General features: G+C 53.3%; 8 protein-coding genes across 8 annotated transcripts; 5 read left to right on the top strand and 3 right to left on the bottom strand.

Moving 5' to 3' along the window:
* Positions 1 to 107: 107 nt before the first annotated feature.
* PV07_00568 (uncharacterized protein) lies at positions 108 to 4,149 on the bottom strand. Its single transcript, XM_016387032.1, has 4 exons — positions 3,849 to 4,149; positions 3,545 to 3,708; positions 3,313 to 3,482; positions 108 to 3,113 (listed from the first exon to the last, which is right to left on the bottom strand). The coding sequence occupies exons 1-4, from the start codon at positions 4,105 to 4,107 to the stop codon at positions 590 to 592; spliced, it is 3,117 nt and encodes a 1,038-aa protein (XP_016253960.1). The 5' UTR covers positions 4,108 to 4,149; the 3' UTR covers positions 108 to 589.
* A 142-nt stretch (positions 4,150 to 4,291) lies between these two features.
* Positions 4,292 to 7,821, bottom strand: PV07_00569 (uncharacterized protein). Its single transcript, XM_016387033.1, has 2 exons — positions 7,600 to 7,821; positions 4,292 to 7,540 (listed from the first exon to the last, which is right to left on the bottom strand). Exons 1-2 carry the CDS (start codon positions 7,613 to 7,615, stop codon positions 4,875 to 4,877), a joined length of 2,682 nt encoding a protein of 893 aa, XP_016253961.1. The 5' UTR covers positions 7,616 to 7,821; the 3' UTR covers positions 4,292 to 4,874.
* A 169-nt stretch (positions 7,822 to 7,990) lies between these two features.
* On the top strand, positions 7,991 to 9,533 carry PV07_00570 (uncharacterized protein). The gene is made up of 3 exons (XM_016387034.1): positions 7,991 to 8,312; positions 8,360 to 8,571; positions 8,628 to 9,533. Exons 1-3 carry the CDS (start codon positions 8,238 to 8,240, stop codon positions 9,067 to 9,069), a joined length of 729 nt encoding a protein of 242 aa, XP_016253962.1. The 5' UTR covers positions 7,991 to 8,237; the 3' UTR covers positions 9,070 to 9,533.
* PV07_00571 (uncharacterized protein) lies at positions 8,389 to 10,417 on the bottom strand. Its single transcript, XM_016387035.1, has 2 exons — positions 8,619 to 10,417; positions 8,389 to 8,559 (listed from the first exon to the last, which is right to left on the bottom strand). The coding sequence occupies exon 1, from the start codon at positions 10,329 to 10,331 to the stop codon at positions 9,249 to 9,251; it is 1,083 nt and encodes a 360-aa protein (XP_016253963.1). The 5' UTR covers positions 10,332 to 10,417; the 3' UTR covers positions 8,389 to 8,559; positions 8,619 to 9,248.
* A 706-nt stretch (positions 10,418 to 11,123) lies between these two features.
* Positions 11,124 to 12,228, top strand: PV07_00572 (uncharacterized protein). Its single transcript, XM_016387036.1, has 3 exons — positions 11,124 to 11,423; positions 11,479 to 11,571; positions 11,629 to 12,228. Exons 1-3 carry the CDS (start codon positions 11,273 to 11,275, stop codon positions 11,886 to 11,888), a joined length of 504 nt encoding a protein of 167 aa, XP_016253964.1. The 5' UTR covers positions 11,124 to 11,272; the 3' UTR covers positions 11,889 to 12,228.
* An 84-nt stretch (positions 12,229 to 12,312) lies between these two features.
* Positions 12,313 to 13,635, top strand: PV07_00573 (uncharacterized protein). The gene is made up of 2 exons (XM_016387037.1): positions 12,313 to 12,557; positions 12,635 to 13,635. Exons 1-2 carry the CDS (start codon positions 12,470 to 12,472, stop codon positions 13,465 to 13,467), a joined length of 921 nt encoding a protein of 306 aa, XP_016253965.1. The 5' UTR covers positions 12,313 to 12,469; the 3' UTR covers positions 13,468 to 13,635.
* A 412-nt stretch (positions 13,636 to 14,047) lies between these two features.
* PV07_00574 (hydroxymethylglutaryl-CoA synthase) lies at positions 14,048 to 16,626 on the top strand. Its single transcript, XM_016387038.1, has 4 exons — positions 14,048 to 14,534; positions 14,594 to 14,696; positions 14,752 to 14,950; positions 15,007 to 16,626. Exons 1-4 carry the CDS (start codon positions 14,475 to 14,477, stop codon positions 16,049 to 16,051), a joined length of 1,407 nt encoding a protein of 468 aa, XP_016253966.1. The 5' UTR covers positions 14,048 to 14,474; the 3' UTR covers positions 16,052 to 16,626.
* A 652-nt stretch (positions 16,627 to 17,278) lies between these two features.
* On the top strand, positions 17,279 to 19,771 carry PV07_00575 (uncharacterized protein). Its single transcript, XM_016387039.1, has 2 exons — positions 17,279 to 17,702; positions 17,762 to 19,771. Exon 2 carries the CDS (start codon positions 17,763 to 17,765, stop codon positions 19,572 to 19,574), a length of 1,812 nt encoding a protein of 603 aa, XP_016253967.1. The 5' UTR covers positions 17,279 to 17,702; position 17,762; the 3' UTR covers positions 19,575 to 19,771.
* The last annotated feature ends 704 nt before the right edge of the window (positions 19,772 to 20,475 follow it).

A 20,475-nucleotide genomic window follows, 5' to 3' on the forward strand; every position in this document is an offset into this window, starting at 1 on the left:
AGGCTCAGAGGGGAGGGAGGGGGGAGGGGGGAGACTGGCGTCGTTCACTCCGTACATATGTCACAATCACCATGCCGTGCTCGAAGAAGGCGGGCCAATCTGATGCCTTTTCGAAAGACTGTTCACTTTCGCATTTCGGTTGTCTTCTATATGTATGTGCCTTGTGTATGCCTTGACTTCCATATGTACATACAACTCATACTTTGCCTGTACTAGATAGACCGCATCCTTCCCTCCCGGTAGCCAAACTATTTGTACATTGATGATTTGAACGCTCATGAAGTGCAGTCGTGATACTCGTGCTTCGTCAAAACAAAAACTGAAAACGTCGTCCTTCGTCTGCACATCGATAGTGAGTGGTTGAATAGAGCGGAGGCTTCTCGTTGCCGTCGTCGGGGTAGAGTGTCTCTGCCCTCAGTTCTGTGTTGCTCCGGTTGAGCGTACCTCTGCGAACATCTCGAGAAGAAACCAAGACATCTGTCGCCGGGTGAAATCCAAAAGGTAGAGTTGCCCACGGCCGTGTGCCCAAATGTGCCTTCAAATACCTTATCCAAGGCTCGAATGAATGCTCCCAACATGCTGGCATGAATCACACGGCAGTCCCACACTTTTTACACCTGAAACTCTGGCCCTTATCTGTCATCGTCGCTTTAAACGTCGTGCCTCCACACTTTTTGCACTTTAAATCGCTGTCGCTTCCCACACTGCTCCGCCTCCGTGACCGGGATTTGCGGTTCTTGTTATCTGCCGCCGAGGCCCTACGCTCATCGTCACCCATGCTCCCGCCAGGGCTGGGATCGCGTTCTGAACCAGTGAGCTCACTGGACAACTGGCTCATGTAGCTGGGAGCGCGGGAAAGAGGGTTGCCGTCCGCCCCTAATAAGCCTGGCGTACGGGGCATATGCTTTGCCATGGGTAATAATGTGCTCCTCATGTCCCAGGCGAGGTATGACTGCTGGTCCACCAAGAACAGCGGATCGTTCGGGCTATGTGGAAGATCACCCGGCGTGGGATTTGAAGGTAAAGGTTTCAGAGATACCTGTGGTGAGAGCAACTCCTGATCTGGAGTTTTCTGGGTTGCTGAGTGGAAACTGCCGGGTGACTCGGCCAGAGGCGACTGGACCTTAATTGAGGGCCCGTTCTGGATCTGTTGTAATGGTGAGTGATATTCAGGGGACCTAGGAGACGTGACAGTGTCTTTTCGTGGTGGTGCCGATCTGTGAAGTGAAAGACGATGGCCCAAGATCTTCCTAGGCGAGGCGCTACGGGACCGTTCGTTGTTGGCAAGCTGGCTCCGGATATCCACCATACTTGTCGAGGCATTGTTGTTTGCTGTATCGTTGGGACTCACCGAATTCCTCCAGCTCAAGATGCGATCTGTTGACTGGGTCTTAGGGTTCATAACAAATGAGTTCCGGTGTGTGGAGGAATTCACAGAATTGCGAGTTGCCACAGAACCGCTGCGACCAAGCATTTTCCTGGAGAAGTTTGAGCTGGAGTCCCACGACTCGTGTCTGCGTTTCTGGAAAGCACAGTCTTGCCGGAAGACCTTGATTTGGCCAGTGTAGTCTGCTGTGACAATTATCTGGCCACCCGGATGTGAATGACGAGATAAATAGGCGGGTGTCTCCGGGGCACGACGAGGAGATTCTGATGGCCTCGCTTCGTCCTTGTTATGTTTGTCGTCTGAGTGGTTGCTGTTGTTTGTGGGCGCGCGGGACGAAATGACAGAGTCTGCACGACTGACCAATGTCACTGGCGGCGGGTTGCAGAGATCGTACAGAGGGTCTCCCGACTGTGCAAGTATCCGTCTCGCCTTTTCAGGTGCCATAATTGCGGTGGTGACAATGGCTGAGTGGGCCTCGAACACTTCCATCGGCCGCTTGTCATTCTCGGGCCGTTCATTGACGGATGTTGGCCAGATGTACACCTTGCGGTCCTCGCTCCCGCAGATTACATATTTCCCATCATCACTGAACGAGGCATGTATTTGACTGCAGGAATTCTCATTGCCGCGGAACTTGACCTCAAGGGTCCTATCCTTCAAGTTGTACATTCGCACCCTTGAGTCGTTGCTGGTAATCAGGAGCTTCACGTCCGGCTGACTGCCTTCTCGAGGCACTGAGATCGTATCAATCCCCGTGATTTTGCTCCCTTTGGCATTTTTGCCCCGCGCTGATCGGACGTGAATTTGAGAATGCGCTTTGAGGCCTTCGGTGTCGTAGAGGGTGCACAAACCATTCAAGCAACCGGCGATGGCGGTCTTTCCATCCGGGGTGAATGCGACAGCTGTGACCATGTCAGAAACCTGCGTCCAGTATGCAACATTCTTGTCTGGTATGCTCCACAAACGTATTTTCGAATCCAGAGAGCCCGCCAGGAAGAATCGATCATCACGCGGATGAAATTGGATCGAGGTGACAAAATCGTTGTGCTTGAATGCACACAAACATTCCGCCCGGCTCACATGGTACAGCCTGACGGTTTTATCCATGGACGAAGACAGTAGAAAGTTGTTCTTGCTCCAGCTGAGGTCCAGGATACTCGATGTGTGGCCGTCATATTCGCGAATGAGTTTACTCTTGAAGACCGGTGCATTGAGCTTGACCTTCTCTCCATCGTTGTCGGTCTCCGCAAGTTTCTCTTCCATTTCTCGATCGTCTGCGGATGATATGACCTCCCACACCCTCAACTTCCTATCCTGCCCAGCAGCAGCGAGATATCTTCCATCTTTTGAGAATTCCATGGCCCATATCGCATTGTTCGCCGAGTTCCTTGGGAGCGGCGGGACAACATCGCCAGGAGTATCGTTGATGCTGTGGATCTTCGAGTCTATCTCGGGCTTGCGGCTTTTGGATGGCGGCATCCCCAAGAGTATTTGGGCTAGGAACAACCTGTCAAAGTCCTTCTGTTTCCTATATTGAGCCTTGACCTTGATATATCGTGGCGGCGCAGGGAACTTGGGTATGAAGCCGACGGGTTGGGAAAAGACTTCGGCCTCGACCCCAGCAGGTCGAAACTCGGACCCGACCTCTGAAGCATTGTCGTCGTGAAGGTCAAACGAGTCACGCTTCTTGTTGCCCATTATTCGACTGAGGAAGGAAACGCCTTTCCTGCAGAGACATTGGCCATTAGTATACCGCAGCGGTCCAACTTTCAGCGCCGAGGCCGGGAATCAGCAGATCACCGAGAACACATGGAAACAAGGTGCTTATCCATGGACAAGCATAGGCAGGACGAGGGAGGGGCATGGAGCAAAAAAAATAAATGGAAGGGTGCCTGTCCCTCCAGGCTTCTATCAATGGGACTTACTTCTTCTCCTTGCCCGAGTTGCTACTATTAACCCGCCGCAACGAGACGGGTTCGGCTTTCAGACTGCCCGAGTCGGAATACCCGGAGTCTGCATAAGGCGACTTGGAAGGCACACCGCCTTGGGAAGAGGCAGGCAATTTGCTTTGCGACTGGGTCCTCTCGAGGATTTGCTAGAAGGTTATGAATGAGCCAAGCGTTGCGGGCCAAGTGGGTAATTGTATGTATACGATACCCTTGAGATGGGATCTAGGACGGGCTCGGGGCCAGGCTGGGGCTCCGATGAGCCCACGGTCAGGATGGGAGACATGTTGCCTGCTGCGCTGGCCGTCCCTGGGGTCAGGCCGTAATTGTAATCGCGACGAAGACTGTTGGCAGCATCCGGCTGTGGTTCTGGTTCTGAAAGCGGGCGAACACAGTCAGCACAGAGATTGGGCAGTCGGGGGGGTTGCAGAAGAAGAGTTGAGACGAGGTTGGCGCCCCGACCATTAAATTCGGGAACCACAATTTGCTGATTGGGACATCACATAATGACATACTGCTGTGGGAAGGAGGAGCAGAAGCAGAGGGAGGAGGCTGTTGTTGGATGTGCGCATTGGAGCTGGCGACCGGCACCTCGCTGCTGGGAGGGCAAATGTTTGGAGCGCATGATGACAAAGAGGATTTAGACTCGATGGTGGCCGCCGCCTCTGGTGCCTGTGGTGCCTCTGATGCCTCTGTCTTTGGTGTTGCGTCACTCGCCGCCGCCCAGTAGTAGTTTCCTATTGCTACAACTCGCGCAGCCACCGTCTGGGCCATTGTCGAGCCTCACGAAACAGCAAGAATGATCACAGAGTTCAGATCGCTGGCAGCGTGCAAAGCCAGAAGATACCCGATCGTCAGGAAACAAGCAGAGCCGTCGGTGAGCTTGCATGGGGCCGGATTGCCACTCCTCTTCTACTGACTCTGCTCATCTACTTCCGTATTCCGCATCTGACTTATGCATAGGTACAGAGAAAAACGCCTGAGCAGAGACAAGAAGGACCGGTGAAAGCTCGTACAGCATCGACCCTCAGCTAGCCTCGTTGGGTACCCTTCGAACCATTCACTGCTTGAATCATCCCTCCATGCAGCTGAGCTCATCATCCGCCATCGACTTCAATTGGCTCTCTACGACTCCACGGTTTTTACATACACACTCGCGCCTTTTACTACTTTGGTCGTGGTACGGTTCCAAAAAAGATGTCCTTGTCAGGACCCAAGTTAGACAGAAAAATCAAAATCTCCTCCAGGCCGAAGGACACACGGAGCAAAAAGTGACCATGTTGTCCCGATACACTTAATGCATAAATTATGCCTTCGCACGAGCAAATACGGGAGCATCACGAGAGAAATTGCAGAGCCCGAGTGCCCAGACGCCCCGCTGACGCAGAGACCAATGCGAATACGATGCCGTTCGTATAGGCGTACATTTGGCTTCTTCTTGTCCCCGATCAACGTCGCACACGTGCTTCCCTAACAACCCAGACCGCCGGCCCGCGCCCCAAATATCCTTCGTGCCCAGTCCAATCGTAAAGTCCACACGTTCATTGCTCCTGGCTTGCGATTCTGCCCAAGTAGCCCAAAAGGAATGCCTTATTCTCCGCGCCTGTGTGTCGCTTTTCGCCCGCGGCACGCCCTGTTCCTGGCCCACTCACGATCGATGTCATGCTCCCCACACGGGATGTCCGAGTGGAAATGGGCTCAATCCCAGACAGCGGCACTTCACCATTGGCATTAAGGATTTGACTAGTCGTCAAAGGAGACACTATGCCCGAACTGGGCTGTAATGTTGTTGCCCTAGGCGTAGTGTCCAGTCCTCCACCAAAGAGAGAAAGCAGCGTTTGTTTCTGCGCCTCCGTTTGGGAAGGCTTCCGGCTCGGTGTCAATTTTTCACCAACATCTGCCGTAGCAGAAGGAGGCGAGCGAGAAGCGGCCATCAAAATCGCCTGCTGATTCGGAATCTGGCTTGTTGCGGTTGGCCCACCCGCCATGGCTGCCTCCATGGGTTGCGGTCGACGAAGAATTTGAGGCTGGAACGGTTTCGTTTGCTCCTTTGGAGTCTTTTCCCTCGTTGCCCGTCGCGAGGTTGATTTGGGCCCTCTTGGAGACCGTGGAGGCTGAGAGCGAGATTCTTCTGGTCGTGTCAAAATCTTGACCGGTGCTGGTTGATTGGGATCGTACAGCGTCCTGTTGGCAGGAAGGGGGCTTCGGCTCATCTCGTTCGTCGCATGCCTGGTCGCCCTGGAGATCGCTTCGAATTCGGGTTGATTCAAAGGGCCACTGATAGTGGCAGACGTTTCGCCTTCTCTTGGAGATGGCCGTTTTATCTCGCCTACTTTCCGCGATGCTTCTTGACCACCCTTTCCCAACAACGAGAGAAGGTCGTCCTTGTTCACCTTCGATTTCTGAGATGAGGTGGTAGCGGCTGTCGCTGCGAGCTCCACTGGTGGTGGGCGTGGAGCCAGCGAGCTCTCCAATGGTTTCGGTGGGGATGGTTGAGTAAAAAGCTGAAGGAGGGATGTCTGCTGGGCACTGTGAGATCGTCTTGAAGGTAACATAGAAGAGACCTGGTTTTCAAAGCCCGCGGTGGCGGTTGATTGCAACACAGCGTTGGAAGACCACGGGGCCAAACCTTTGCCAGTTCCTTGGATAGCGTAATCGGCCTTGAGCGGAAGGTCGGTTGGTACGCTCGGTCTTTGCACTTGGGTTGGTAGCAACGCCCCAACTTGGCCCAAGATATTCGAGGCTGGCGTCTCAAAATGGGGCGGCGGCTGAATGGTTGAGCTGGTCGCTCCTCTGAAAACGTCCAAGAGCGCTTTTGTGTGGTTGGTCAGCTTAGGCAACGCACTTGCTGGAGGTATGGCCGCTCGTTCGTTCCGTATGGCTCCTTCAGGCGCAAACAACGGATCGGTGGTTCTTTGGAACGGTGTAACTCGTGGGACTTTGTGGGTGGGATAAGCTGCCGCATTTGGGACGTTGGTTGAATCATTTGATCTCTGGAGAATTGGCTGTGCAGGACCAAACACCTGTCCTTGCAGCTGCGGTTGGAAAGGCGGTGGAGGTTGGGCTTGATCGATCTGTGGCTGCCGTACATGGGAGATATGCGGCGACTGTTGGACCTCAGGCGGCAACGAGATCTGTTCCAATGGAGTCTTGGGCACGCCAACGGGCTGACCTTGCTGGGGTCCTCGCAGAAGAGCCAGGAGAGCGTTCGACTTTTCAGTGTCAACCTGCGGGATGTGACTTGGTGGCAACGCCGGCTGAACTGGGACAGCTTGCCCTCCAATATGAAGTAATTCTTTAAGGTGGGAACTCGGATCGACCGTAGTAGAATCGGAGACTTCGGGCAGGTCGCTGACAGCCTGCGGCAAGGTCTTTTCAAGACGAGCCCCAATGCCATTCTGTTCATCCTCAGTAGTCACGTCCTCTGGCACCATGGGGGGTGCCGCAAGGTGCGAGCTGTACCGGTTTTCCTTCTTTCGTTGTTGAGCTATCCATTTCTTGAGTGGATTCAGAAAGGGCGCGACCATATAAAACTTGTTTGCGTTGATCGCTGCATGGTCAGTACCACTACCTTCATGCTGGCGATGATTGTTCCTCTTCAGGGTGGGCAAATCTGTCAACTTGTACCATTCGATCTTGCTGATCTCCTTTCGTGTCCTGGGTTCAAAATGCGCGTTTCTGGGCACTCCTCGGAAAACATATAGCCTCATGTGCTGTTCTCTCATCGTAATTTCGATATATTTCATGTCTTTCTCATCCTTGACGAGTCCAGCCTCGCGCACGTCGAAACCGGTCTCTTCATAGACTTCCCGCACCGCACAGTCGAGATCGTTCTCATCCTTGTTGATCTTGCCACGAGGGAAGCTCCAGTTTGCGCTCTTTTTCCAGCCTTTCACGAGGACGACCTCATCCATCGACTCGTTCAGCAGAATGGCCCCTCGGACGGGGACGCGGGACTTGTATGCCAGGAACTCGGCGAAAGCGGTGGTATGGTGCTGGGCAGACCATTGCGAGAAAAGCGGACAGTGCTGAAAGATGCGTAGACTGAAGGCACGTAGAGAAAGAGAAGGTAGAGAAGGGTCAAGGGGTCGGATGAAGTCTTCGTAGAACCATTGCGCCTCCTCGACTTGAAAGCAGATGCGCTCGACGGACTCCAGCTCCTCCGGGGGTAGGTTTATGATAAATCGGACACAGAGGTCATCCAGCCCTGGAAAGGTCATGGGGTTAGCATCTGAGCAAACAACACGCCAGGAGGAGGCGTCTCACAGTCCTCCAGCTGCATCTCTCGAGTTTGTTGTTTGATGGGGAGATCTGCTCATCTCCACTGCTCTGGAGATGGTAGGAGGTAGGAATCAATCAACGAGTCGGGGACAGATGGGCTGCAGGGTCTACAGCCTCACGTCCAAATGCTGTGATCGAGTTGCGCGAATAGGCGTTTCGCCAGTCAGGTCTGAGGGGTCGGGGGTATGGCTCGTTACGGTGACTGAGAGGCACAGCGTGCAGAGAAACAGAGTCTAGGTCTACTCGTAGGGGCCGGTGGCGGTGCATGTTTTCTGTGGCTAGTGATTCAGCACCGCCACCAAATGACGAATCGAATGACGTTGGCGCGCATCCAGGCGCAGGGAGAGTATCAAGGAAATTCAGCGCGTAGAAACCCGTTTGACTGAATCTGAATGCCAATCAGTTACGGCAAGCCACCCAGGCTTCTGACAGCCCTTGTCCTTGCGACTCATCTTGGCTTTGTTTGGCAGAACTAAATTTGCAGTGACATAAAGCCCCGAACATCCTTAGGTGGTCTTTGAGGGCTTTTAAGCCCTTTTGCAGCCCACCATCCCCATCCATCCTACAATTCTCTTGAATCCACGACCCTCCTTTCGTCACGACCCAACTCAAACATCGCAAAAATGACATCTTACGCAGCAAAGCTGGTGGCCAAGAGGCTCTTCAAAGAAAATTCGTCCAACAAAGGCGGCCGTGAGGTATGGATCATGCACCCGACAGCCTGGCCTCTTCTAACATGATGCAGGATCCCTACTTCGAGACGATACCCGCTACCAGGCTCGGAGGACTCTACAAAACCACAAAGAAGAGGAGAAGGGCACTCCCACCTGGGTTGACGCCGGAAGAGGAGAAAATCCTCACCAAAGCGAAAAGAAGAGCCTATCGCGTCGACCTTTGCCTGGGAAGCTTTTTGGGCACAAGATTTGGCTGGGGAGCGGTCATTGGCTTGATTCCTGGGTAAGCATAGAGCTCTTTGCTTGGGATATGTATTCCTCGAAACTGACCTCTCTTAGCATCGGCGATTTCGTTGACCTCTTCCTGGCCCTGATGGTCTACCGCACCTGCTGCTCCGTCGAACCGGAATTACCCTCGTCCATCAAAATGCGCATGCAGATGAACGTTCTCATTGACTTTGCAGTTGGGCTGGTTCCCTTCATCGGTGACCTGGCGGATGCGGCATACAAGTGCAACACCCGAAATGTGGTACTGCTCGAAAAGGAATTGCGTGTGCGTGGCCAGAAGAGGATTAAGGGGACTCCGCAGGCCAATGTTGCAGACCCGAGCCTTCCAGATGAGTTCGACTACCAGAACGAGGAGGGAAGACTGAATGCCCAGAACGGCCCTCCCCCAAGGTATACCTCTCGACGAGAGTCGAGAAGGTCCAACCGAGAGAGGCAACGTGATGTCGAAGCAGCAGAAGGTATACCTCCACCGATGCCTGCACGAACCCGTTGACTTGGGGAGTTGCGAGAGAGTCGTGCTCTGCCTTGATATGATATTGTCCCTGGAGTTTGCAATTAGAGCGATAGCGAGCGTCGAGCGTTCCTTTTCCTCGTCAGAAGATCCAGAAAAGAAGCAAAAAAAAGGGTATGAAGATCGATGGCAATTGTCAACCTCCAGGATCTGGAGGGATTTCAAGCTCTAATATCTTGCTTCACCCTCGCACATCCATAGCAAAGAACAGCATTTTCCTGCGAGCTCTCGAGATTTTTTATTGCTGGCATGCCACAGATTGGGCAAGCGTCGGCCTCCTGGTCAGCAGCGGCTTTAACTTGGAGTTTACTCGCCGTTCGCACCACGTTTGCCATTATGCTAGGGTATTTCAATCCCTGTCCGTTGATGTAATTGCTGAGGAGGTCGTCAATCGAAGTATTGCGAATCGTAGACGCCTGTCGATCGGGTATATCATCGCTCAAGTCTACCTCCAGAGGATTCGACAAAGCTCGAGCGTAAGTCTGAAGCTCAACCTTGAACAGGTCACGGGCGGGATAATTAAAGTTGACACCGTGCACAGACGGTCCGTCAGCGATGGTCGAAGGGACTGACCCACCTCTACCTTTCGCGACGTCGGCGAGGGCAAGGGCTGCCAAACGACTATCCGAGTGACCCCAGAGCACAGCCTCACAGCCTTGTTGTTGAGCGATTGAAATTAGCAGTCTTTGTAGAAGAATGGATTTCAGGTCTGTTCGTGCAGTCACTGATGTAGTACATGAGAGCACACGGCGTAAAAATTCGTCGTCTGGCTCGCCCTCCTGGCGATTAATCCCGAGGTGGATGAGGTCCCTCTCAATTTTCTCGTCCAGCCGAAAAACATCATGGAGGCAGAAGAGTGGGAGGAAATTGTGCAAAGGAAACCTGGTGTTCACTCTCCGATACTGACTCCCAACCTCGGTCTGAGATTCGGTGTGAGGGAGCACGACACGGGCGATGATGAGGTCGTACGCAGTTCTGTTGCGGTTCTCCATTTGCTTCTGCAGTTGAGCGTCAAGCACTTGTAACAGAACAAGAGAAGAGACACCGCCGGAAAGAGGGAGGAACAGCCGGCGCTTCTGATCGCCCGCGAGGTTTTTGAATCGATAGGACTCCATCCGCTTGAGGATTTTGGAGGTTACATATCGGATGAAACATGTTGCACATAGGCGCCGGTTTCTGATATCTAGACTGGCGTCCCGCTCCTGACAGTCGACACAAAGGTGGCCCTGAATGTCCATTGTCATTGTGATAGGTGTAGTAGATGCCGGAAGATTGAGGATGCAAAGCTTGACAGGTAGGTAGAGAGCATATAGTACCTCGTCACTTATTGTTTTGGGAAAAAGTTTGCCGTGGACCGTGCGAGGGCGTTGGAGGAAGGGTCTAGATTCTGGGGCAGCGCCGCTTTTAGCTTTGTGCCCGCGCAGGCGGCATCCCCGCAATCAAGATCTCAAGCGACATTGCTTGTTCCTTTCCTCTTTTGAGCCCCATTGAGTCCGGATGGAGAAGGTGAAGGCGGTGGTCAGAGATACCTATATATCCCTGGGTGGCCATTGCAAAGATCAAACCACTGGTGATTCACAACCAATGGCGCAGATCGTATTTGACCCTGCCATCTCCGCCTTGACCACACTGCATACAGTGTTGGTATGGAAGGCCAATCACTAACCCTACCTAGAGTACCTAGTGGTAACAGGGCCAACTGGTTCAACTCCCGTAGCACTCGCCGTCCACATGGACTAGGTTCCTTTAAGGCCAGCATCCTTCCAGAATATAGGTCAGCTTTTCCAAGTTTACCGTCTGATCGTCCTGACCGATGGAGGGTGAAGGACGCCCAAGCCGTGTTTCTATGACGTACAACAAATCGAAATTCCACGTGCCGCAGTATGACGTAAAATAGGACTGCAACCTCCCCCTGCGCCTCGAGGACATGGCGCCGACTGCTGCAAGTCGCCGAGATCCAAATGTCAAGAAGGGCGAGAGCAAGCGAGCTAGATCTGGAGGGGCTGATAAGACTGCGATGCTTCAACCGTGGAACTTTCTTTTGTCGAATAATAGTCTCTCGGCCACCTTGGTCCTCCATCAGACACATACTCACTAGACTTTCCCGCGTTATCTTCACCTTGTCCCTCGTACACTCCTGTCTCTATCCTCTGAAATTGTCTCAGCTTTGCTGCCCTCACCAACAATGTCCGGCCTTAACAGCATTCACCAAACAGTTACTGACGTGAAAGATAGTGTCATGGGCACCAGCGCTGCACAATCAGGCGAGGAGCCGCCCTCAGGTGTACAGGGGAAAGGCACCTTAGACGAACCGTACGATCAAGGAAACGCATCAGGTAGGCAGCCAGTGAATACACACGCTCCAGGACTCTTGCTGAATGGTCGATGCAGAGAACGCCGCAATGCGATCAGACCAAGAACCTCTGTCCGGTGTGCAGGGGAAAGGCACAAAGACAGAGCCATACGATCAAGGGAATGCAGGAGGTAAGGTTGCAAGCGTTCGTTTCCGAGTATCTATATGCTGAGCCATTGGAATTGCAGAGAGCACTACATCTTCGCAGCCGACCAATGTCCCTGCCTCAAGCGCTTCGACGGAGCGCAAGACTGCCTCGACCAAACCTGCGGAGGCACGAAGCAACCCATTGAGTGCGCCAACTAGACGCCGTGAAGAGCGGGATGTGAGCCCCGGCACATTGCCGGATGGCTCTCACGCACAAACAAGTGGTGATCGTGGCGAGAGCTACGAGCCCGCGAAGGGACTCCACAGACTCAAGGGCAAGCTCGGTCTTGGAAAACACTAGAAAGCAGGGGCCGGCGCGGCGTGTCGTGTTTACCAAAGTCATAATCATGCAGTGTCAACGCGTTCTGGAGGGTTCTGTGTCTTGCAAGCCGTTATAGACCGACCAGATTATCCGGCCGCTGTTGTCGAAGGGCTTAAAGGCTGGTGGGATAGCTCGTCTGGTATTGCCTTAGATACCATTTCACCCAAGCTCACACAACCTATGATCGATCATCGTAAGCTCACGGTGGGAGGCCTTGAGCTTAGAAGCGAAACATGGCCAAAAGAATATCGCGACGAAATGAAATGAAATGGTGGCCTGTTACCAGTAGTGAACAAAAGATCGATTCAATGGCTCGTCGTCTGGTCGGTAGGAACAACCGAACCACTCCGTACTACGATTTCGTCGTACGGCGGATGTCCGACCTCACGTCAACGCCTATCTACGCGCATCAACTACATAATCAACAACTCTTTTGATTGCTAATTGTCGCGCTTTCTCTGTTTTTCTCCCAGAAGATCTCATCTCTGTTTTCACATCTCCTCGCGATCTTGAAGCGGCTTCTAACTGGTTTTACGAACGCCCTTACTGCCCAGACCAGGATGTCTACCGTCGATATTCCCAAGATCGAAGCAGGGAACCTGTTCAATGTCAATGGCCTTGTAGCGGTCATCACTGGCGGTGGTTCAGGTACGGAATTCTATTCCTCCCTCTCGGGAAGAGCACCGACTCAGATGGCAAAATATGCATGTTTACCCTTTGTCCAGGACTCGGCCGCATGATGGCAAGAGCACTGGCAGCCAATGGGGCGGCAAAAGTCTTCATTATCGGTCGGCGTGAAAACAGCCTGAAGGAGACTGCCGAGTCTGTCCCCGGAGGCACCATAATCCCGCTGGTGGGAGACGTGACCTCGAAGGACTCGCTTCAACAATGTGTTGAGAAGGTCAAAGCGGAGGTCGATTCTGTCGATGTCCTTGTAGCGAACAGCGGGATATCTGGCCCATCGGTGCCGACGGTGGATTCCAACCAGAATCCTGTGCCCCTTGAGGATCTAATCAAGAATATGTGGAAGCCCGAGCCCGCGGAAGTAACGCAGACATACGCCATCAACATCACGGGTGTCCATTTTACCATTGCGGCATTCCTCCCACTTCTGGATGCGGCAAACAAGAAGAGACCTGCCCCGACAAAGGACAACTTCACACCTCGTCCCCAGATCATCACTACCGGATCTATCGGAGGTTTCAATCGCAAGCCTCTAGGTAATCTCAGCTATGGTGCCAGCAAGTCTGGGGTGATGTTTCTTTCAAAACAGCTGGCGACGGCCCTTATACCTTATGATATAAGAGTGAATACGATATCCCCGGGACTCTACTATTCGGAAATGACGCACGGAATGTACCAAGCTCAAGGGAAGACCGAGATCCACAATGTCGAGGGCACTTTCAGCAAAGAGATCGTCCCTGCAACTCGGACCGGCGATGAGCAGGATATGGCAGGAGTCATCTTGTGGCTCTGCTCGCGAGCGGGTGCATATATCAATGGATGTGTTGTGGTCACGGACGGAGGGCGGCTTAGTGTTATGCCTTCAACATATTAGACGAGAATGAGCAGCATGCCGCGTAGCAGCAGATAGATCTCTAGAGGTATAGATGGATGGGACTGCGCGTTGAATGGGTAGAGTTGCGAGAACGAGGCTCCAACAATCGCCCGCACGCTGTACCAGGGGACGTGACTTGGGCAATAATACACCATTGCGCACCACACCCATGACAGCCACAATCCAGCACGAGGGGTTCGACCCACAGCCTTGATTCAAGTGCATCCCTTTGATTTCAGGGGGAGGGTAATACCGGAGTTGACAGTTCCGTGTAGAACCATCTTTGGATATGTTGCCCACCCACACGCCAGAAAATTGCCCGCAGAGCCCTCGACTCGTTAAGGTGGCAGTGGGTGGTTGGCCATGGCAGTGGCATCATGCAGGAACATCAATTCTGCTTTCCAGTTCCCGAATCATCCCACCACAAGCCCAACGCCGCAGCCACACCGCCCGCAGACTGGCCCCTGCCATTGGCTGCCCGGGGCACTCTTATGCACGAGCTAAGCTCTAGACTGCAACCTAATCGTGCTTAAAGGGCCCTAGTTGCTGTTGCACTCCCCCCAACAGGGCTCGCAGTTTTCGCCTGTCGAAATTTGTGGGCATCTGCTGCCCTCATTTGCCGTCAGGTACAGACCTGGTTGCTTGGTTGCTACAAAAGCATCTCGATATCTCTGTCACTCTCACCGCAAGGACTTTTCACATCTCTCTACCACTTGTTACCTGCTTTACTCCAAGCCGTACGTACTCTTTCGCCGGCACTCCTAAACACCAGACACCTCGCATTTCCTGCGCAATCGGTACACATACGCTCCGCTCTCTCTGCTCACCCCCACAAAAACTATCTCCCACCGTCGATATCCCTAGACCTTTGGTCTCCCCACCTCACCGCCTCGTGTGTTGCTTGGTGGTAAAACGCCTGCTTGGGGATTTCTCTCTGTCTCACAGGAATATTTTCAAACAGGCAACCTGATAACGTTGTCATTTTGAACGATATCGCCACAGACATCATGGCTTCACGACCTCACAACATTGGCATCAAAGCCATTGAAATTTACTTCCCGAGTCAGGTATGCGAGAACGAAAGGCGGCAGGCGTTGGAACCGAGCAGGTGCTAACTCATGTCCAGTGCGTCGACCAAGCCGATCTGGAGAAATTCGATGGCGTCTCTGCTGGCAAGTACACAATTGGCCTCGGGCAGACAAGAATGTCCTTCTGCGACGATAGGGAAGGTGAGTGGCAAACCACCTCGAGAAACCCGCTGAGGCTCGTCTAATCCAAGAGCAGACATTTATTCCATTGCCCTTACTACTCTCACGAGCCTGATCTCAAAGTACTCCATCGACCTCAAAAACGTTGGAAGGCTGGAAGTGGGCACGGAGACCATGCTGGACAAGAGCAAAAGTGTGAAATCAGTGTTGATGCAGCTGTTCCAAGAGTCGGGCAACTTCAATGTCGAGGGCGTCGACTCTTACAATGCTTGCTAGTAAGTTCTGGACGATCTTGGTAGCGCTGCAGTGCCAGGATTCTGACATGTTGCAGTGGCGGCACAAACGCAGTCTTCAACTCTCTCAACTGGATCGAGTCATCTGCATGGGATGGAAGAGATGCTATCGTGGTCGCCGGCGACATCGCCCTCTACAAGAAAGGAAATGCTCGCCCTACTGGTGGCGCTGGCTGCGTGGCCATGTTGATTGGTCCCGATGCGCCCATTGCTTTCGAGGCTGGTCTCCGAGGCTCCTACATCACCCATGCCTACGATTTTTACAAGCCCGATCTCACCAGCGAATATCCTTATGTTGACGGACAGTTTTCTCTGAGGTGTTACACTGAGGCTGTGGATGCCTGCTACCGAGCATACAATGCCCGGGAGAGAGCACTCAAGTCGGAGGCGAATGGTGTCAATGGACATGCGCACGTCAATGGCAACGGCGTGCATAAGGAACAGGATGAGAGGGCTCCTATGGATCGATTCGATTACATGGCCTTCCACGCCCCCACCTGCAAGCTTGTCTCCAAATCGTACGCTCGATTGTTGTACAATGATTTTCTCGAAGATCCGAACCACCCTCAGTTCAAGGAAGTTGCGCCCGAGCTGCGAGATTTGGACTACCAAGCATCTCTGACCGACAAGACGGTTGAGAAGACGTTCATGGCCTTGACGAAGAAGCGCTTCGCCGAACGAGTGCAGCCCGCCATTCAAGTGGCCACCATGTGTGGCAACATGTACTGTGGCAGCGTGTACGGCGGGCTAGTTGGGTTGATCAGCAACATTGCCCCGAAGACACTCCATGGAAAAAGAGTGGGGGTCTTCAGCTACGGCAGCGGTCTCGCGAGCTCGATGTTTAGCCTAAAAGTCGTTGGTGACACTACGGAAATGGCCACGAAGCTCAACCTTCAGGAGCGATTAGACGCCCGACGGGTCGTTGCACCTGAGGTGTATGACGAGATGTGCATGCTCCGAGAGAAGGCCCATCTCAAGAAGGATTTCAAGCCGCTGGGTGATGTCACGCATCTTGTGCCGGGAACATACTACTTGACCGAGGTCGACGAGATGTTCCGACGAAAGTATGAGGTCAAGGCATGATTGCAGTCAGCAGCAGCGAAGGAACTTGTGTCATTCTTGCACCAGACATTGCGTTTCAGGTTCGGGCGCCGGACTTGCATTGGTGGACTAAGTAGACTGGTCATGCGATAGAAGGAGACAGGCGTTCCAGTACATGGTTGATTGGATCAGATCTGCCGGTGGTGTTGGGCCGGGCATACACTTGTACATATGGGGGGATTCGCTTCAGACGTCCTGGCAGGCAGGAACTCAACTGAGCAGTAATCGACCAGCAGAAAACCAAAAAGCGAATGATGATGAAGCGTTGTTGCCGATCTCAAGCGTCTTGAAACAGACGCTGTGCATCGTCGGTCTTATGCAATGCGGCTACTCCGTACTCTGGCATGCATTGCAGCTCAGCCTGGAGTCGGCCAGTACCTTGACCTGTTTCGCACCAGCCGTTGGCAAGATGAAACACAGGCTGGATTCCGAGGCCGTTGGATGCCAGTGAGGACAGACGGAGCAGCGTAGGACTCATACTAACAGATGCAGGACGAGGAGGGTTGCGTGCAAGCGAGGAGGTTGGGAAGAGAGCAAGACACCAAACTCCGTAGTCGTTCAATGTTCGCGTGTTGGTCGTGCTGGAGCTCTGCAGCTACTGCAGCAGGTGCATGATATGTGACATTTGGTGCAGGTGACTTGGTGCCATTTTCGCGCGTGGTTGATGAGGCGGTGAACGCGTAGTCACGCTCCCTTCGCGCACATGAACGTGACTTCGGCAAACATGCCCCATCTGACTTCAGCCCTTTGGCCCTTTTTGGCCTGTTCCAACTGCTCTGACTGCGCCACCCTCCTCCACCCAACCCGCAGGTATTTTTTGCATCGCGCGCCAACTTCACCACCAATGAGATTCCATAGACGGCTATAGAATCTCCAAGCGCCCTACGTCTGAGGGAAAAGGCGGGCAGGGGATTCTTGCTGGGTCTCGCACCGCGCTTCAGCCACGCCCTGCAAATTCCCCGGCAATCTCTCGTCTCTCCAGATTGCCGCAGGTGCCGCCTCTTCTGCTGGCCTCGTCGAACAGCCGCCAAGTCGCAAGGGTGCTCATCTCTCGAAATAACCAGGCAAGCGCCGACACAGATTGCCTCGTAAGACATGATGGAATCGCCCGGAGCCTTGTTACACTCCATCAGAGCAAACCCGCAGCCTCAGGCCACACGTCCGCCGCCCAAAATAGTTGCATATGGCGCAAGTGTTTCCATGCCTCTGGCGCGTACCACGCTCCACGCTCCGCGGTCGGTAGGGCGATCCTGGCCATCGCTGGTTACCCAGCATCGGATTCTCGAACACCGTGTCAGTCGTGTTTGTTTCCATCCTATCTTGAATCTCTTGCTCCACGTTTCAGGTGGATAAAGACCCACGGGACATTGTTGGTCGGGCGTCATGCTGCTCGCTTTCAGGTCGCATACACCCAACCCATTTATACCTGGTTCTTCCTCCCCCTCAAGAGCTCTGAGCCTTTCATTCTTTCAAGTTGCAAGACTGAAGATTCAGTCTGCCTGTTATTGGTAATCCAATCTGCTTTTCCTCTCGTACCTTTCCTTTGTTCTTTGGGTTCTTGTCTCCACACTGAGAAGCTGGCTTCTCGCTGACCACTACTTTTGCCCCGGACTTTACCAAAAAGCTACCATATGTGAGTCGTCTTCACGGTGCTGCCTGACTGTGACTATGCATACTGATTGGGTCTCCCAGAATGTCATTGGCACCTTACTACTATAGACCACTTACGCCTCCAGAGGCTGCTGGAGCTGCTGGTCAGCACGGCCACACTCGGACTGTGTCTCGCTCGTCCTACTTTGCAGTCGACACCTCGCCCGAGTCGATAATTACTGCTCGTAATACAACTCCAAGTCGATCGCCAGTGCTCCGTCAACATGGCCCGACTTTGCTTCCCAAGATTAGGACCCAGGACTCGTCTCTGGAGCCTCCATTCACTCATCGACCCTCCATCCACCGAAGGAGCTCGTCGACAGTCATCAAAAGCTCTAAGCATGCTCGACCTGCCATGTACAGGAGCGCCACTGAGCCTGTTGAGTGTACGCCGATGATCTCTCCAATCTCGAATGCGCCTCACTCGCGATCAAACTCGCTCAATCCGTCTCCTGGGCTGGCCAAGGCCCAGCTCAGTGTGCCCATTAGGACCCATTCCCGCTCGACTTCTGCATCGAGCATCAACAGCGATGTCCTGACTCGTTTTGGCTATCCTACTTACCGCCAGATGCCTGTCTACATGTCTCATGGTCAACAGACTCCGTCTCCAGACCTCTTCGCCACCAACTTCATGCCATATACCAACGCTCCCATGCCCGAGCCACCAATCATCAATTTGGAGGGCACATTTGACATGCCAATTGATCTTGATACGATTTCAAGACCCTGCTCTATGAGCCCTCCTCCCATGCTGCCACCTGTTTCCACAATCAGCATGCTCAGCTACTTGACCCAGCCAACACAGCCGATCAACCTAGTCCGGCACCTCACCTTCCAGACCGGCCGTGGTCTAACCAACCACTTTTGGTGGGATATACGCAATGTGCGACCCTGGAAATCGTTTTCACTTGAGACTATGTCGGCTATCCCCGATCTTCTGACGTTACTCAACTTCGAGCACGATAAAGCTTGTCTACCTCTGATTAGCGCTAACGTGAACACTGTGACACCTGGTTCCGAAGCCGATCTCGCCAATCTCATTTCCAAGATCTACTTTCCCAAGATCAATGCTGCTATGCGGCTGTCCCTCGGCAACAACTCTGTCGCTCTGTACCCAGCCCCAGCCCCGACTAGCTCAGGGCTGAGTGCCAACTCTGCCAACATTCCCACCTTTCTTGCCAACTACCCGAGCGACAATGACCGCACGCTCTCAGGACTCCCGCGAGGCCGTGTCGTCGGCTTGGTCCGGTCTTTCGATCGCTGGAACACAGGGATGCGACGTGAAGGCCCTGCCCGCAAGGTTGAGTACCTGCGCACTTTGGCGCATCTGCAGAAGTGCATGCGGGACCACAGCTGTCGTTACGGCTTCATCATCACAGAGATAGAACTCGTCTGTGTCCGCGCCGGATGCGACGACCGGGGCCACCCGTACTTCGGCTATCTTGAAGTCGCGGAAGCGGTGGAGACCAAAACCTTTGCTCGCAATGGGAACGAGGCAGATGGAGAGGTGAACATGACTGTCACCCTGGCTCTGTATTATCTGCTTATGCTCGCCAAAGCGACGCCTTTGCCCGGCCAGCCGGGTAGCTTCATGGACGTGGGTGGTCCCGGAACACTCACCCGACAAAGAGTCTGGGATGGTGGGAACGGCGGGAGTGTTCTTACGGTCGACGAAGACGGCGATGTTGAGGAGTTGGGAAAAGACGGCAAGGACAAGTGGATTCCTGAACCGCAGATGGGGGAGAAAAGGGAGGCCAGAACGGTCCGAGGGTGGGTGTGGCCTAGCGACCCATGGCACAAGAGGGAAGGGGAGCGTGGTGAACGTGGGAGCGGAAGAGGGGGAAAGAGAGGATAATATTGTTCTCTGCGTATTCCTGGAGAGAATAAACTATGGACATGGTGATGAACAATATGCAGGATCCTGGATTTGAGCATGGGTTTACAAGCGATGCCATCCAGGTGATGAGCTCAACGCACAAGGTTGTCGAGACTTAGAACTCGAAATGGTGGTATAGCAGATTTGGTAATTAAATTAAATTCGTCAAAAATGCCCCAACCCTCTAGTCCAGTTCGGCTCTCTTTATACTTCAGGACAAGGCTCGGTTAGGTATGTATAGTTCTGTAGCACAACTAGAGAAGTCAGCGGGGGATTCGTGCAATTGAGTTCCAAAATGAACCAGAACGGATCGAATCGTGCATTTGTCTCATGGCTCCTCATACTGTTGAGACTTGACATAATTTTTGAAGTCACCGACGGATGGCTTGACATGGCCGGATCCGCCTCGTCAGTTATCGTTTGAGCATATAAGAAAAAATCATCGGAGCTCTTCACAAAAGCACGGAGGGTAGGACAGACATTGGGGTGTTTGAGGAGGACCGACTTACCAGAGAGAGAGACAAGGTGGATAAAGACCAGAGAAACGAGTCTCTGAGTTCAATCACCTATTTGGTAGCATGGCAACCCGAAGAAGAAATCGTTGGAGCAGGTAGAAAGGATGGAGGAGGAGCTTGAACGAAGCGCAGAGAAAGAAATTGAAGAATCGGACGAAGTTTTCTTGGCGGATCAGGCTGGTGAGAAGTGGTAGTAGTGCGGGCCGGTTGCGCTGAGTGACACAATTTCCACCCTGGGCGGTTATGGTCAACGGCGGTCACCCACCCTCACCACCTCTGTTCAACTAGGCCCGCGGGGTCACCAAGCACGCATCTGCTCTCTTGTATACACTACTATCCACTACCGTTGTTTTCCACGCCCACAT

This window comes from Cladophialophora immunda, assembly GCF_000835495.1.
Source record: "Cladophialophora immunda strain CBS 83496 unplaced genomic scaffold supercont1.1, whole genome shotgun sequence".
Classification (NCBI taxonomy): domain Eukaryota; kingdom Fungi; phylum Ascomycota; class Eurotiomycetes; order Chaetothyriales; family Herpotrichiellaceae; genus Cladophialophora; species Cladophialophora immunda.

Excerpts from the sequence above, each read along its gene's own strand:
- PV07_00568 (XM_016387032.1), bottom strand. The coding sequence starts at position 4,107 with ATGGCCCAGACGGTGGCTGCGCGAGTTGTAGCAATAGGAAACTACTAC. Across the intron at positions 3,709-3,848 it reads TGCTCCTCCTTCCCACAGCA|AACCAGAACCACAGCCGGAT; the intron begins GTATGTCATTAT and ends GCCCGCTTTCAG. Across the intron at positions 3,114-3,312 it reads AACTCGGGCAAGGAGAAGAA|GAAAGGCGTTTCCTTCCTCA; the intron begins GTAAGTCCCATT and ends ATGTCTCTGCAG.
- PV07_00570 (XM_016387034.1), top strand. The coding sequence starts at position 8,238 with ATGACATCTTACGCAGCAAAGCTGGTGGCCAAGAGGCTCTTCAAAGAA. Across the intron at positions 8,313-8,359 it reads CCAACAAAGGCGGCCGTGAG|GATCCCTACTTCGAGACGAT; the intron begins GTATGGATCATG and ends AACATGATGCAG. Across the intron at positions 8,572-8,627 it reads GTCATTGGCTTGATTCCTGG|CATCGGCGATTTCGTTGACC; the intron begins GTAAGCATAGAG and ends GACCTCTCTTAG.
- PV07_00571 (XM_016387035.1), bottom strand. The coding sequence starts at position 10,331 with ATGACAATGGACATTCAGGGCCACCTTTGTGTCGACTGTCAGGAGCGG.
- PV07_00572 (XM_016387036.1), top strand. The coding sequence starts at position 11,273 with ATGTCCGGCCTTAACAGCATTCACCAAACAGTTACTGACGTGAAAGAT. Across the intron at positions 11,424-11,478 it reads CGATCAAGGAAACGCATCAG|AGAACGCCGCAATGCGATCA; the intron begins GTAGGCAGCCAG and ends TGGTCGATGCAG. Across the intron at positions 11,572-11,628 it reads CGATCAAGGGAATGCAGGAG|AGAGCACTACATCTTCGCAG; the intron begins GTAAGGTTGCAA and ends TTGGAATTGCAG.
- PV07_00573 (XM_016387037.1), top strand. The coding sequence starts at position 12,470 with ATGTCTACCGTCGATATTCCCAAGATCGAAGCAGGGAACCTGTTCAAT. Across the intron at positions 12,558-12,634 it reads CATCACTGGCGGTGGTTCAG|GACTCGGCCGCATGATGGCA; the intron begins GTACGGAATTCT and ends CCCTTTGTCCAG.
- PV07_00574 (XM_016387038.1), top strand. The coding sequence starts at position 14,475 with ATGGCTTCACGACCTCACAACATTGGCATCAAAGCCATTGAAATTTAC. Across the intron at positions 14,535-14,593 it reads AAATTTACTTCCCGAGTCAG|TGCGTCGACCAAGCCGATCT; the intron begins GTATGCGAGAAC and ends ACTCATGTCCAG. Across the intron at positions 14,697-14,751 it reads CTTCTGCGACGATAGGGAAG|ACATTTATTCCATTGCCCTT; the intron begins GTGAGTGGCAAA and ends ATCCAAGAGCAG.
- PV07_00575 (XM_016387039.1), top strand. The coding sequence starts at position 17,763 with ATGTCATTGGCACCTTACTACTATAGACCACTTACGCCTCCAGAGGCT.